Source organism: Falco punctatus (assembly GCF_963210335.1).
Source record: "Falco punctatus genome assembly, chromosome: 7".
Classification (NCBI taxonomy): Eukaryota; Metazoa; Chordata; class Aves; order Falconiformes; family Falconidae; genus Falco; species Falco punctatus.
In genome coordinates, this window is record NC_137587.1 from 18,550,141 (window position 1) to 18,566,905 (window position 16,765).

The following is a 16,765-nucleotide window of genomic DNA, read 5'->3' on the forward strand; positions in this document are numbered from 1 at the left end:
TTAATCTTTCTCCTCTTATCTGCCAAAGTTGATCTTTTTTAAGTGTGCCACTGAGGGCAGTATTTTAGGATCAGATACACTTTCCATAGCTTGTCTGAAAAGCATCCTTCTTTCCCCCATCTGTAGATATATATGTTTATATGTGTATATGTGTGCATACATGTATATATGTATGTCTTACATGGACAAGAATGTGTACACATACATATGCTTACACATGTGTGCATTTAAATGTGGTTTTTTTGGGGGGTGGGGTATCTTACCTGATTAAAGTATGCCATCAATGCTATGATGGTTCAATATATTTTCTTTTACTATCTGTTACCTTACAGGCTGTATCTAACATATTTCTTCAGTTAAAAAGTCCCCTTCTTGCATTTAATTGCCACAGAATTGTTTCAATATGATTTCTCTCTCTTTACAATCCCTGCAGGGATGTTGAGCATGTTATTTTCATTGTTTAGAGCACTTCTGGTAATTAAAAATATATGGGGGTTTTATTGGCACCATGTATCCAAAGAACTTGTTGATGAGTGTTACTCAGTATGAAGACAGTGACTCCAAAATAAGCAGTTTCAGAAATTGTTGTTCTATCTAGACCATGTTGCAGTGTTTATTATTATATACATGTTATATACATTATATATACATGTTACTATTTAGTTGGTTAACATAGTGATTAGTCAAATGGCCTCTTAAAAATTTTGCTAAATCTTGTCACTGCTGGGCTTTTTTCTTTGTTGACTGATTTTGGTCCTCTGATTTCGACACTAGTAGCATATCACCAGTGCTTCAGAGGCAATTTACACATACCCAGGAGTTTGCCCAAAATCTCCCGTGCCAGTCTTTTTTTATTTTAGGCTTTTTCACCTTTTATTTTCCATTAAAATGAGCTCTTTCTACCTATATTATTTTATTGGACTTATTTTCCCTATTCCCTGTTGTCTTTTGTCTACCACGCGTAATTTTTCTCTCAAGTACTTTAGCAGCATATTCAAACTGCCCTCAGTTTAAAAATTTGAGTTCAAATGGCTTACGTTTCTGAGGCTGACACTTGGACATTTTTTATGTAGAAGATAAACACATTCTTAGACACCCATCATATGATTCCTACTGCAGTAGTAGAGTGACAGTGAACCACATACTGTGTTTCTTTATCCTCATACCTAAAGCTTTCAGCCATCTCAGTGCCTGAACATTCTTTTACATATATGCAAATTCAGCTTTTCTTTTTTAGTTTAGTAACTAGATTCCCCTATTACTACATACAGTCTTGATACTTAATTTTCATAATGGCAGTTCAGGGGTGCAGAAGGAATGATTTGTCATCTTCTACATACGTTGTAAGTTGCGACCCTCTGAAGCAAACTTCCTTGTTATCACTTATTCATCCCTGTAACCACAGTGATTGCCTTGACAAAAATGAATTCATTTTATCATACTGTTATTCAAGAATGGTACTGTGTACCAAATCCCAAAAGCTTTATTTCTCTTCTTCAACCCCCGGCTTAAGTAAGTACATGTAAACTCTTAAAATTTTTATTTTGCCTGTACTGAGTATATATGTACATCACTGGTTTTGGCAAACTATCAACTTCACGCTTGGTGCAGTAACTTCTGCCTGGGTTTTTTTTGCTTTTTATCCTTTTGATCTCCCCTCAACAACCCTATTCTCACATAACATTTGAAACTAAGGTCACTTTTTTCACTCTGGGTTTACTGTTTACCTCAAGTCTACTTACAGTTATTTTTCTCCCCGTGTCAAAACTAACTTTCAAAGCCAAACTTTCTGAATTAGAATTCCTTTTAAATTAATGCATTTACAATACAGAAGTTTGGGTAGGTATTTTTGTTTAGATAACCTTTCTTCTAGCATGGAAGATGGTGAGAAACAAGATAAAGCAAAGGAAGTACAATCTGAGCAGCTAGAAGAGGGAAAAATGAAGAAAAAGAAGCGAAGGCATGGACAAAAAATTGAGAAACCGGAGGCCGTTATGGCTAACTTCTTCAAAGCTTTGGAAATTTATCAAACAAAAATGCTTGTAAGTTTTTCATAAATTCTTTTAGTCACTAATTTTTTATTTATGTAATATAGAACACTTGATATCGAAGGGAGAAATGTCATCATAAAAGGAATATTGGCATGAGTTTTCAAATGACTAGCTGTATTCAGTCTTTTGTGATTTTTATAATACTTCAGAGTCATACAAATAGTGTTTTGTATTTGTAATTTCTCCTGGTTTGGTCTAAGAGGACAGAAAATAACCACTTGAATTCCTTGTTAGGAGCTCCCTATCTTCCATAATCTAAATTCTAGAACCTGCAATTCTATTGTATGTAATATTTTTCTTTGTTCTTAAAAATAGCAAATTATGAACTCTCGGAAACAGTTTATTTCCAAAGCAGTTTATTCCACTATTCGAGCATTTCTTTTCCAGAATTCCTTCTAGAAAGTTTTTCTTAATATTCTGTTTCAGTCTTCCCTGTTGCAGTTTTAAGCCCATCATTTCTAATCCCGGTTATCGTGAAATGGGGGAATAGGATGCCAAGAAATGCCTATGCTTATTATAAATATGAAGGCAATACAATTGTGTATTTACTTAGAAAATTTGCTGGCTACTAGTCTTACGTTGATATTAGCTACAAGCCACCTCTAACTTTTTTTTATATATATTTTTTTTTACTTTCAGCATTACTTGGCAAGAAATTTTTATAACTTAAGGTTTCTTGCTCTATTTGTTGCATTTGCCATCAACTTTATTCTTCTATTTTACAAGGTAAGATTATGCATTGTTCTTTAAATATTTTTTGTTATTTTCAGAGGAATAGTTGATGATGGTTGCAAGGGTTGTTTAATAAAGCCTGTATATTACAAGCCCTTCAAACATGAATTAAAGCATTTAGATATGAAGTAGTTAAAATAGTATTTTAGAATTTGTTACTAAAATTTGGATATTAAACCTATTCTGTTTTTATTTTACTCAGGCTGAATGAAAAAACATTTGTTTCATTCATGCTTTATAGTTCAGCTTTTGTTTCCAGACATTTTTTCATTTACTCAGGTTATTCTGTTATTGTTTGGATTGTTAATCTCCTCATGGCAAATATCTCTGACTAAACTCAAATGTCAAAACTGTTGCTTTTTTGTCTCTCATTTGTTTTAAAGATACTCAGAGACTTAAGTTCATCTGATTATTCTCAATTATTGTATTTCTTCTTTTTCTAAAGTACCCTACTAACTACATTCAGTTTTGACTGGGAAAAAATTTATACATAATTTCAGAATTAGATTAATGTCTCAATTTAACTAGATGAGCTCGTATGTTTTAGTTGTACTTATTTTGTTGTTTGGTTGGGTTTTTTTAATGCCCTTGAGGTCTGGGGTTTGGCATTTTGGGCATGTGTGCTTGCTTTATTTGATTTCTTTTTTTGTATCTTTTCATTAATTTAGTAATCCCCAATGAACATCAAATGCATATTTCTTCCCATTCTATGCTTTCATGTAAGAGTGTAATTCAGTTTTCATACTTTTTTGCTCCATTTTCTTTGTTGTCATTGCCAATATGGTTGTTAGTGGCTGTTGTGATGAAGGTATTTCTATACTGGGATTGGGACTTTTAGTGATTCATATAAGCAGGCAGAAGAAAAACAAGGAAGAGAAGCCTTTTCATAGTAGGCTAGAGTTCTTTTTTTTGTATGAAGGTTATACATCCATACTTCAAACTTAATCTTAAGATTTTACCTGCATCTAATGAGTTGTTTCAGGTTCTGGTGTATAACAAAGTAGAACATCTTGAGCAGCCTTCACTAATCTTACTCCTGAATCTTCACAACCTCTATCTGTGAAAGGTAGAATTCACTGATGAGAACTCCCATCCATACAAGCCTGATTTGTTTTCCTTTCCTTACAGATTTGAAGTCCATAAGAAAAGTCCTTATTTATCTTTATCCTGGAATCCAGCCCTTTTGATTTTCTCCTTCTAGATATAGGGTGCAAGCTGCAATAAGCTGATGAATCTTGTGTTTTCCAGTATTACATTTTCTAGTTTTGTTTTTTGCAAACAAAAACTTCATAGAAGACAAAAGCAGCTGGCTGAACATTCAGTCTAGAAGTAACTAAATCCTGATTTCAGGTATCTTGAAAAGCAACACCTACAACACGGTTATAGTCTTGGAGACAGGGCAGGTAAAGATGCAAAAGGCTCTTGAAAACTGGGTAGAATGTATGTGCACCATTCCAGGAGAAATACCATCAGGACTATTTAAGGCTCCCTTCTTGCCTCTTTCTTTCCATCCCATATGGTTAGAGAAGACAGACTTCAAAGGTATATGCAATACGTATTTGTGTATGCCAGTCCTTTTCTCCCCTCTCTCTTGTGTTTATCAGTACAAGTCCATCTGTCATAGATAGGAAAAGGTCAGTGGGAGCCAAACAGGAGGCTGTTCAGGGAGACTGAACAGGACTTCACCTTTCAGAGGAAGTAGTAAAAAGAAGGGCATTTATGGCTTTTATTTTAAAGTCACTGGAAGAATTTAGGGTAGTGTGTCAGCTTTATGGCTTGGGGTATTTCTGAAATACTGATTAAATACTGTATTAATTTATAAGCTGTAAACTAAGTCATGAAAAAAAATTATGGACAATGTACAAGTTGGTATCTTAAGAATATTGTTTCTTTCTAGACTCTAGTAATCAGGAACAACATAGATTACAAAACAAACCCTAAATTCAGGCATATTATTAGATAACCCTGTCATTGCTTGGATCTTCCAAGAAATCATTTCTGCATAACTTCTTCATTGTTTGTTTTGGTTTTGTTATGGCACTGTTAAAGGAGATACTTGTAAACTGTCATATGCGTGCACTTGCTTTTTCTAGATTCCCTCTTCAGTGACATGAGATGATGTGGAGACTTTTGCTGTGAAAAAGGACATTACTGTTCAAAGCTAATGCTGTATCATCTTCCCATGAGCAGGCTTTGTCATTTGTCATTATAGTAAAGAAAAAGCTTTTAAGTTTATTGTGTGTTTTCAATGTGCTTGCATTTTCTTAGGTGACAGAAGAGCCACTTGATGAAGCAGAAGACGACTCTAATCTCTGGAACTCTTTTGATGAAGAGGAAGAGGAGGAGGGCATGGTATTTTTTGTTTTAGAAGAAGGCACAGGTTACATGGCACCTGCTCTCAGAGCACTGGCAGTTATTCATACTATCATCTCCTTTGTCTGTGTGATTGGATACTATTGCCTAAAGGCAAGTTCTGCATCTTATTACTAATCTATTACTTGTTAACGAACATCAGCTATGTCCCAGAGTGATTTTTGGAGGCAATACTGAAATACCTATTTGTACCTAGTTGCTTACAAATTCTCACTATTCAATATGTAGATGTTTTCCTCATGTTTCCTCTTGCAGAGATGGAGTTAACATTCTTCTTTGTGTGTGTTTTGGATTTGTGGTTAAAACAGTATTGGTATACACCCACTTTTGGTTATTGCTGAACAGTTCTTGCAAAGTGTGGAGGCTTTTTCTTTGCTCTGCCTACTCTGCATCTCCCAGAGAGTACGTTGGGAGGGGGCATGGCTATGACAGCTGACCTGAACAGACCAAAGGGGTATTCCATACTGTTTAATGTCATGCTCAGCAATAAAAACTGGGGCAGGGAGGGGGCAGGGCTTGACTTCCAGGGAGGTCATTGCTGACATTCGCTAGGCATTGATCTGCTTGGGGGTGGTGCTAGTGTGATGATTGGTCTTATATATTATAAAGAGCACTTAACACTGCAGGTGGATATCATGGTTTCTAAAAATATATAAACTATGACAAAGATGTCCATGGTCATTTTCATAGGTCCCTCTGGTTGTATTCAAGAGAGAAAAGGAGGTAGCTAGAAAGCTAGAATTTGACGGACTATACATAACTGAACAGCCATCTGAAGATGATATTAAAGGACAATGGGATCGCCTGGTTATAAATACTCCGTATGTAAAATTAAATGATTATATGTAAACTGTTCATAAATATTATAGTTCATTAAGCCACTGATCTAGAGCCTTCCCTGCCCACCTGCCACCTAGTTTGTCTAAAACAAAGGCATTTTTCACCTTATGTTGGATGCTACAGTATTAGATTCTAATGTGAAATCCTGTATAATCTATTTTCTAAAAACGATCATAACATGTATATTCCACCTCCTTTTTGTTTTTCTAGGCTTTGCAAGGATTGTGCGTGTTACCTCACAAGCTCTCTCCAAGACATTTCACATATTAGTCACTATTGAGAAAGTTTTAGAAAGATAACTTCCATCCTTTTCAGTGACTGTTTCACATTCATATTGTATAGCAGTATTCTCCTGCTTTTCTATCCTACTCCTAACAAAATTTGTATATGACACGAGAAGCAAACCCAGTGTAAAATAGCAATCCCAGAATTTGAGTAAATCTGACACGAATTGCTGTCAGGTTGTATGCATTAGCAAAAACTGCAGGAGTCATACACTGATTCTAGGGGACTCACCTGCTGTTCTGTGAGTGAATGACACAAGTGTAGGCAAGAAACAGAAAAAAACATCAGTAGGCTGTGGCAGTCTGTAAGAGTGACACTAAGAAATACAGCAAATCAACTCTCTTCTCTTGAAAAAAATGGTTTGTCTACAGGCTATTTTTCAGAATTTACTCTTTCAAAACTACTAGAATCACGTTTTGGTACTAGTATGCCTAGGCTTAGATTCCTGTCTTTCCCTAATGGTATCACTACAAAGCCACAAAGTAATTGTGGCTAGTATGCAGGTGTAAATAAGTATTTGATAAAAACAAGACAGAAAAAGTAATCAACTAAATGCATCAGAGTAACAATGCAAAATACTCACATTTCTATCTTATCAGTGATACTCAATTTTTGTACGTTATAAATAGTACCCTTAGTAATTTTCACTGAAATTAGAATGTCTAAAATATTGGAAATTCTTGAATGCTTTTTTTCCTACGCTTGAAATCTAAGGATTTTCCTTAATTTCAGTAAGAAATACAGACTAGCAACTTGTTGAAGTTAGAAGAGAGGGTAACTGGGAAACTGGAGACCTTGTTTGATTTCCAACCTGTTTCTTTAACTGTTCGTAGCAGATAGTAAGCTATCTAGATATCAAGTAAGTTTATGGTCAGCAAAAACAAGCATGAATTAATGAGATACATTGTTAGCTTTTCCCATATGACATGCTGTACAGCCTGTTCTCAGCATGTTGCACTATCTACTGAGGTTGAATAAAAGATTAAAGCTAATTTAAGCAGACTGCTCCTTCCCTCTGATGTGAACTGACTTTTGAGGTTTAGTGCAGGTATTGTACCATCAGGATAACCACTGCTGGAGGATATCCAGCACTGTTTATATACAGAAGTGCTTTCTATAAGTGGGGAGGAGGGGTGGGGGGAAGTAATTGAAAAGGCAAAAGAGGTACCCTGATAAATGTAGCACCATTAGATGTTTGTAGTAAAAGAGATAGACACAAACTGGCTACATTAGAGACATACTTTGCTTAAAAGTCTGAGAAATCCAGGAAAGAAATAATACACAGCATTGGACCAGTATGTACCAGCTGAGTTACTGGAACTATTTGCTTTTATCTGGAGTAATTTCATTCAGAACTTCAATTCAGAAAAATAAAAATGTCAAGCACTTACTTAATAGTAGTTGGAAAGTTTGCCTCGTATTCCAGGAGAAGAGTGTTCTGGAATCTCATTCTTCTGATGTTAACACTTGCTTTATTTTACCAATACTGTCCTGTAGTTCAAGCAGTTCTTTTTCTTTTTTACCTTCCTGTGTATTTGCTCAACTCCATGTTACATCCAAGAAATGGGGAGAGAAAAACCTTAAATTTTGTAGTGTTTCCTGCTAATTGGCATTCTTCAAAACTGATATAATATACAGTAAGACCATCAGAACCAGGAATTCCTGGGCACTGCTGTTTATAAGACAGTTCAAGAACCATATTTCTTATGATCAAGTTGAAGATCAGGGAAACATCACTGATAAGAGAGAACACTTTTTTTTTTTTTCCTTGCAGGTCAAAGCTGATGTATTTCCTAGTGTCTGTTCTAAGATCTCCCTTGGATAAAACCAGCTGCTTAATAAAATATCATGGTTGCTCACAACTCTCAAGAAAAGCAGGGAAATTTCTATAAAAGATACCCTGAGACCTCTTCAATATTTAAGATTACTGCTCAGAGACAGATGATGCAAAATGCTTTTTAGTGGAACTGTCTTGCAGCTTTAGAATTATTTACCTTGTTCTGGGCTTTCAGATCTAGTAACAACAATATTACACACCTGAGGACAAGACTACCACTAACCTCTGTTTTTGTTGAATTATCTTTGCAATTTTCTGGTGGTATTATTATTATTTTATTTTATTATTATTGTATTTTTTTAAAAAAATTATATTTGGCAAACTGTGCACTCGTTCCCAAGAGTTCAGTCTCTATTTGAAATGTAATCCAGTGAACTTAGAAATTATTTATGCTACAAGACTCCTGTTTTCCTCTGAAGATCATTGTCCATATTGATTTTATGGTTAGGAGCAATACAATATTTAGGAGATGAATGATATTACAGTAACTACCCTGCTATTATTGAGTTGTTAGGGTCATTATGTGATAATATTTAGCCTGCTGTCCTTTTGTAGCCAGTCATGTTTGTGGATGTGAAAAGAAAAGGCGGGGGGGGGGGGAAGATGATATTGCAGCAAATGATGATTAATAACATGAAAAGAAACTGTTGTCATAATTCAAAGTTCAGTGTGTGAGTGAATAAAAATGTATACCAGAATCTGCAGTGCTCAAGGAGCATGGTGTTTTCTTTTTGGGGGGTTGTTTTTTTTTCTTTCTACTAACAAGTTAAATAACTTGAAATATCTTTGCCTTACCTATGTAGGTCCTTCCCTAACAATTACTGGGACAAATTTGTAAAACGGAAGGTAGGCTTTTTATATTTCTATTATGTTAGTCATAGCAATAATCTGTTCTTCAGTTAATTTGGGTATCTACGTGTAATACATATTTCTGTACACAAGAATATACAAACAGTTGAGAATTGAATTTTCTTTTATGGAAGTCATTGTTGTGGTAAGTGTCTCGGTGAACAGGCAGCTGCAGTGTAGGCGGGAGGAGGGAGGAAGACAGAAGGCTGTGGTTTACTTCCTAGACTCAGGCATTCGAAATAACTTTGTGCTGTCAATCAGCCCTGCAGGTCTAATTTACAGTCATTGTCATCTTTAGGATACAAAGCCCCCTCATCCCCCTAAAAAAAGAAAAACATGCCAACTTAAATGATGGCAAATTATACATAAGCTTTCAGATAATAGCCTTTAATGCTTCTATTTTCTTTTTTATGCTCCCCCTGCCTGGCTTCCTGGGCGTTCTGACTGTTCTAGTAGTGTTAATAGTGACAGACTTTTTCGGGGGGGTTGGGTTTTGTTGTTTTTTAAATTTCTGACAACTACTGGCTGAAAGTAGAATGAATGTCACAGAGGTCCTTCTCTGAACAAAAGCTTCTTCCATTTTCAGGTTATTAACAAGTATGGAGACTTATATGGAGCAGAGCGTATAGCAGAACTGTTGGGTTTGGACAAAAGTGCCCTCGATTTTAGTCCAGTGGAAGAGAGCGAACCAGAAGAGGCATCTCTTGTATCATGGTATGACTTCTGAACTTCACAGACAAATTATGTTTTGGCATAACTTCACTGTCAAAGACAAAACCAGTTTCTATATTGAAATTGTAGTAATGTTTTCTTCTATATGGAAAATTCAAATGGAGAAGTCTTCCTAGTGTGGAAGTAAAATTAAAAAGCTTTTTGTTTGTTCTAAAACATACTTGTGTTACAAAAGCAAGAAAAAAAATCAAGTTGATGTCGAGTGATACAGTTAGGCACTATCTTATTTAAACAATAATCAATGCAGCATTTAAAAGTTCTTTAGGTGAGACAACAGAGCTAGTTTACAAACCAAAAGACTGAAAAAGTATAATAAATATCTAGGTGCCAGGTATCTATAAAAAATTCAGAGATGATTTCCTGACTTAATCCATCAGTGACGATGACAGTTTGAAAGTATCCAAGTCCCAAATGATCTACGCTCCTACAAGAGTGGTTTCCTTGATACCTGAGGCACACAAGAATAAGGATTTCCATTTGCATGCCATCTAATGGCTAATTTAGAATCTTGCAGAAGGCATTACCTTTTCTGGTGGTAATTTTGGCAACACTGTACACCAGCCAGGACATCTATTTCTTTAATTCAAACAATTTGGGTTCCACATTTTATCACTTTTAAATGCACGCTTTCATTTTTGTAAGTCTGGAATATATCAGTATCACTCCTACTGAAATTGTTCCACCAGTTTCAATGGTTTAGAAACTGTGCATGGGTCCTCAAAGTTAATGAATACTCTCTGAAAAATGAATCATCTCCATCACTCAAAATATAAACAGCTAATGTATATCACCACCTTCAGCAAACAAATGTGAAGTGCCACACCTAGTTTGTTGTTTAGACTTACAAAATTCAATACCTGATTTTGACATTGATGCATTTCAAAAATTCTGTATTTCCTAGGCTAAGTTCCATTGATACAAAGTACCACATTTGGAAGCTTGGAGTCGTTTTCACCGATAACGTGAGTATGTTAGCCTAGAAGAATGTGTTTTGATTTATTCCAAGCATGATTGTATGTCTTCCAGCATCTGCTTTTATTTTAAACAAGTATACACAAATAATACTGCATTACAAAAGCCATTTTAAAATAGGGTTTTTTTCTGTCTTGTGCTGTAGCAAATTGCTTAAATTTATGTTAGAATTTTCTTTTTGATTCTAAAGGGTGATATGCACCTCCTAACCATCAAAACAATGTCAGCATTTTGGAAGTTAATGGTACCTTCATTTAATTTTGTAGAAATCAATCTCTCAACCAAAGGTGCCTTTTCTGAAATCAAGTACAGTCTACAGAAAGTTATCCTTTTTTATTCTCAAATCATCTGTTTGATATGGTTGGTTAATTCTCTTCTTTTTTACCTTCTCCTTTGAAAGGACCACGCTTGTATTAAAATTCCTTTTTTGTGAATTCTCTTTTTGCATCCTCTTATGCATTCCCAAATGAACAAGGCGGCCAAGGTGAATCAAGTGAAGATGTATAAATTCGTTGTGCACTAAAAGCACACTGAGCAATTGTTCTTCAATAAGGGTTTTCAGGTCAAAGTGGCTTCAGGTTCACTGCTTGTTAAAAGAATAAGCTGTATTATGTGCCTTAGCTTTTCTGGGTGTCCTGGTTGATGTTGTCTGAGACTTAAACAGAGTAAAGTGTCTCAAGAGTAATGCAATGCATTTTCTCTCCTCCAGAATCAGTATTAAAATTTAAAGTACTGTCTAACAAGCTCCCCAACCAAAACAATTTTAAGGTAGGGGATTTTGATGTTAATAATATATATGCTAAAGGCTGCATTTAAATATGTAAAGATAGATAGAGGTTTCATTAGCATAACTAAGCAATAAACACATGAACAGTGGTGACAATAAGAGGCAGATTAAGATAGTCCTTTTGAACATGTAAAATACATGTATTACATTCAGATTGTCATTCAAATCAGATCATGATATTTTATTTCATAACCTGACTAAACCAAAGCTATATTCTGGATCCAATAATGCACATTAACACCTGCTAACATTCTGCCACTTTTCACTTTCTCTGCAGTCATTTTTATACTTAGCTTGGTACACAACTATGTCTATCCTTGGGCACTACAACAACTTCTTCTTTGCTGCTCATCTGCTGGATATCGCTATGGGTTTCAAGACATTGAGAACCATTTTGTCTTCAGTCACTCACAACGGCAAACAGGTTAGTGCTACATGCAAAGCTTTGAAAATTAATGTGTTTTGTAGCAGTACTGGGAAAAAATCTTTTGGTGCCTAGAACATATTGAAATGCAATCAGTTTTGATCATGATTGGATTAAAGAATAGATCCCATTGGTTACTCTAAAGCACATTTATGACATGTTAAATCCTATGAAATGCTAATAATCTATATGCACAGAGTGCCAATAGCTAAATATTTTGCACACAACAGAAAAATATGTAATTCTAGAAAAATACAGAAGTATGAATTATGACCTAACCAGCTCCTTCTCTATGCTCAATGATGAACTGATTGGTGATAACTAATAAGAATTCACAATCTTTCCTTAGCTACAGCAGTAATAATGATCTGGGCACTGAGATTTCAATACTTACTTTGTAAAAATGGGCTTATTAAGAACATGCTTACAGGTGGGGGCATTCTGCACTGTGGAATATATTTATGTGTCATCTTTTCATACAGTGATCAGATTAATAAAATCTACTTCCAAAACTAATTTTTTGAAACTTATGCAGGGAATAATTCTCTGATCTCTAAAGGCTCTCTGTTCCTAGCTAGTATACCAAGAAAACCAAGCTTTTCACTAACATGCTTTTTAACTTACATATAAGAAATCTAAATGAACTTTTAATTTCAAACATACACATTCCATTACCTCTTAAATGTAGTAACACACATTCTAAGCCCACTCTTACACACTTTAAACCACATGTTTCAGAAAAGGCATAAGAATATCCCCCTAGCTTAACTCTGAAAGATCCTTTGTGTTTGCTTAATCCTTTCTTTCAGCAGAAATCCACCAATGGAAGTTTCTTCCCTTATCAGGAAAGGAAGTTTCTAAAATAGTACATATGACAATGTATTCAGTATCATTGCACAAACAAATGAAATCTCTCTTTCCACCCCCTTTATTTTCCTCCAGGATGACCAAAGTCATATTAATTTAAATGTAATGACTGATACATTTTCTTTATGAGACATTTCTAAATTTAATACTCAAAACTGAGCATAATTGACAAGACTGTTTTAACTCAAGACTGCAGCTTTTAGCATACATTCATAAAAAGTGAAAATTAGTTTTTCTAATCCTGTTGTTTTTCTTGCTAGTAGACAGGAACACTGAAAAACAGCTGCAGATTTTTCAGTTGAAACGTTCACCTTGCAAGTATCCTTACAGATCTGCAGAAAGTGATAAATTGACAATCAGCTCATTGTTTAATACTCTTACATTTCTTTTAAAAAGAGTAATACCAATTGTTGCACTTATAAAAATATGTAGCCTTCAGTAACTCCTCTCCAGGGCTGCATCTTCCAATGTCAACTCCAACAAACAATATAATCTAGTCTCATTAACTGCTAAACTTTTTCACCTAAGGATTTTATTTGCTTAAAAGCCGGACTTGGAAATAACCTACTCTTAGGTTATCTAAAAAATTTTCTATTTACTTTATCGATGGCTTTGCTAACCAGCTTTATAACAGAAAATAGACTATGCTAAGTCATAGTAAGTGTGAGCTGAAATTATTTATCAAATTAACTAAAGGTGTTTATTTTTATCATTTAATTTTCACTGTATATCCAGTTTTTCAAGTTACTAGAGTTTAAATTTTAAATTAAATAGTGGAAACATCGTTTCAGTGATATATAGTTTGTATGCACATAGCTCATAAGGATGGAAACAACTTCATTTTCTTTGTACTGTTTTTCCCTTGATTTTCACATGACAGCAGGATAAAGTAACACCTCTATGCTGATCCGAGCAATAGGGAGACTTCAAAGCTATCATAACTGCTATCTGTAGTTTCGTTGTTAGAAAATGTACGATAAGATACATTTTTCAACACTTAAGGCTATGCATTGAGCTATAGTGTATCTCTTCTGACAGAATGAAATTGAAACCTACTTTCATGTCTCCATACACAGCTTGTGCTTACTGTAGGACTCCTTGCTGTAGTAGTTTATCTTTACACTGTTGTGGCGTTCAACTTCTTCCGCAAATTCTACAACAAAAGTGAAGATGAAGATGAACCAGACATGAAATGTGATGACATGATGACGGTAAATAAAACATCATTAGCATGCTTCAAATTTCATCCTGAATTTTCAAATGAATACTTGAGATAAAATGATAAGCAAGGAGGGATGGATTTTTGTTAAATCCATGGCTGTTGTCTTGTTGCTATATGTCATTTCAAAAATGGGAACGGTCTTGAAATTCCCTCTGCATACTCCAGTGGTCTAAACTCAACAGTAGATAGACAACACACACCAGTATAGGAATATAGTCTGGATTTTTCTCCAGAATACTGTGGTGTATCATTTGCTGCAATACTTTAAAACAATGGCTCGGCTTAGAGATTTCTGTTATTTTTAACCCACATTGTGTGCCTGAAGGTGGTTTACCAAATTTTGTAGCTGATTCATACAGAAACATCAGTAGTATATTGCTCCAGCAGAAGATTCCTTTCAAATATACTTACATAACTTAAATATCCAGATTTTTGAAGATTTTTCCATGAAGATTTGTACATTCAAAAACTATGACACACAGCAACATTTTTGTAAAGTGATCTCTTATGCATTGAATGCAGGCTGTTTCCCAGATCATAAATAATTTACAGTATACTAAACCAGACATCTAGTAGTGCAAGATGAAACTATCCAGAAACCACTTAAACACAGATAGATCTACCCACTGTGAATATGTCACTAATTATTTTATGGCAATATTTGCCAATGTATCTAAACTGTTTTACAAGGATTTTCATCCTCTGCTTACTAAGAGCAAGCTAGAACCTTAGGAATTCATATAAGGGGTAGAATACAGTTGTACAGTAATAAATACAATAAGAATGCCCCCCCAAATGGTCTTAGTCTACAAGACCTAGGGAGTGGGGGTAGGGTGATGCTGATGCTGACTCCCTATCTGTAAGTGTACTTGAAGATGTAATCATGTTATTTAAGACAATAGCAGATTTTTGGTGCAGTGTGTGTGATATATGAGGAATGACATTATGTGCTCTGTGTTACTATAACTTGTGAAGAGAATTAGCAGAGCAGAATCACATAAAACAAAATAAAGACAGAATCATTCATGGTAAATATATCTGAAATTTTCCTCTTTTTTTTAGTGTTACCTGTTCCACATGTATGTGGGTGTAAGAGCTGGTGGTGGCATTGGAGATGAAATTGAGGATCCTGCTGGAGACCCTTATGAAATGTACAGAATTGTCTTTGACATCACATTTTTCTTCTTTGTCATTGTTATCCTACTGGCCATTATTCAAGGTACCATCACTTACCTTAGTAGAGACTTCTAGAATTTAGTTTACCTATGTTCTGCAATGTATTTAAACCATACTTGTGTTTGAGGTGAATTTAGCAGTATTGCTGTAAAGACTTCCTTCTGAGCTGATAAAATAATTAATTCTGAAAGTAATAATTTTATACTTAATTCATAAACAATGTATTGTCTCAAGTACTAAGCAAAGACAAAGCACAGGAAACATAACTTACCTAGGTTACAGTGTTCATAACACTTTGACAATTGTCCAGCAATGATGCAGCTTGTGCAGGATCACTGTTCTTCCTATAATGAACATTTAAACATGGAAAGCCTTGCTGTAGACGCTCTTTACACATTTAGTCTGGAACCACCACAGCTGGCTGGGGAATGGAGACTTTTCCCCTTGGAAAGGGGAAACAGAGAATGTTGCCGTGGCCAGACACCCATTTCCTCCTTTCTTTAGAAGAGGATTTGCAGTTTTAATTAGTTTGCAGTTGTGATTTACAAAGAAGGAGACCCCTCTTCAAGGACTGTCAGTATTCGACGCATGGTATGAACTGACCTGAGGCTGTTAGGAAAAAACACCTTTTTAAAGCAGTCTGGTAGCAAAGCAAAAAATCTAATACTGAGGAAAAAGTTATGAATGTCACAGTTCCCAAATGATCCAACTCTATTTCAGTATGTTGGAAGTGAAGGAATAATGCTTCAAATGTGAAGCAGCATCACAAACTGTCTGAGGGGCTGTGGGAGCAGCGTCATCTTGTTGAGCAAAAGCTGGGATACCAGAATTCCACCAGATGAAAAATGAAAATTAAATTCTTTCCTGGGAATAAAAGAAATGAGATTATTGAAGCTTGACTTGACCATAAGTATGGAAAACCCTTTCCCCACTCTCAAGATTGTACTTCTGTGTAAGAGAAATTCTTATTGCTAGGAGTGCAGTGTAAACAAATGTTAGATGTCTGGAAATAGACAGATTGTGACTTGAATTGTTCAACCTAGACCTAAGTATGCTAAACTCCAAAGACAGTGGAGGATGTCTGACAGACATTACTTATTGCTTAGTACTAAAGTGTTGCTGCTTTTCCATTTGGAATAGGTCTGATTATTGATGCTTTTGGTGAATTAAGAGACCAGCAAGAACAAGTGAGAGAAGACATGGAGGTATGAGTAAGCACACTACATTTTTCATTACTTATTCATCTAGATTGTTACCAGTTACAATAGTGTCTTTGAGCTTATTTGTAACCATAACTTGTGTTTCCAGACCAAATGTTTTATTTGTGGAATTGGCAATGACTATTTTGACACAACCCCACATGGCTTTGAAACACATACTTTGCAAGAACACAACTTGGCAAACTATCTGTAAGTATATTTTACTATTGGAACTACAATAGAGAGACTTTCAGCTCTAGAGTAATTTAGGTGCACACATTGCTGATAATCCTAAGATAGAATTCTGTAGAACTATAATATTTAATTTCCTCTCTGGTCTCCCCTCCTCTAGTCCACACTGCTGGTTATTTTTAAAGTGCTTACCTTACACATGAGCTGCCTTAGTGGAATGAGACCTG

At 35.2% G+C, this 16,765-nt stretch overlaps 1 protein-coding gene and 1 long non-coding RNA gene across 10 annotated transcripts in view; one reads left to right on the forward strand and one right to left on the reverse strand.

Moving 5' to 3' along the window:
• Window positions 1–16,765, forward strand: part of RYR3 (ryanodine receptor 3) — a 248,358-nt gene that overhangs the window by 228,512 nt on the left and 3,081 nt on the right. For all 9 annotated transcript variants that reach the window (XM_080395875.1, XM_080395881.1, XM_080395877.1 and 6 more), the window contains 12 exons: window positions 1,874–2,042; window positions 2,691–2,777; window positions 5,052–5,249; window positions 5,847–5,977; window positions 8,922–8,964; window positions 9,554–9,681; window positions 10,601–10,661; window positions 11,736–11,882; window positions 13,826–13,960; window positions 15,034–15,190; window positions 16,288–16,352; window positions 16,456–16,556. In XM_080395875.1, the coding sequence (XP_080252001.1) occupies window positions 1,874–2,042; window positions 2,691–2,777; window positions 5,052–5,249; window positions 5,847–5,977; window positions 8,922–8,964; window positions 9,554–9,681; window positions 10,601–10,661; window positions 11,736–11,882; window positions 13,826–13,960; window positions 15,034–15,190; window positions 16,288–16,352; window positions 16,456–16,556 (1,422 nt within the window). The remainder of the gene's footprint in view (window positions 1–1,873; window positions 2,043–2,690; window positions 2,778–5,051; window positions 5,250–5,846; window positions 5,978–8,921; window positions 8,965–9,553; window positions 9,682–10,600; window positions 10,662–11,735; window positions 11,883–13,825; window positions 13,961–15,033; window positions 15,191–16,287; window positions 16,353–16,455; window positions 16,557–16,765) is intronic.
• On the reverse strand, window positions 11,890–16,352 carry LOC308067289. Its single transcript, XR_013929513.1, has 3 exons — window positions 15,419–16,352; window positions 13,806–13,902; window positions 11,890–13,081 (listed from the first exon to the last, which is right to left on the reverse strand). It is a non-coding gene; the product is annotated as an uncharacterized lncRNA (long non-coding RNA).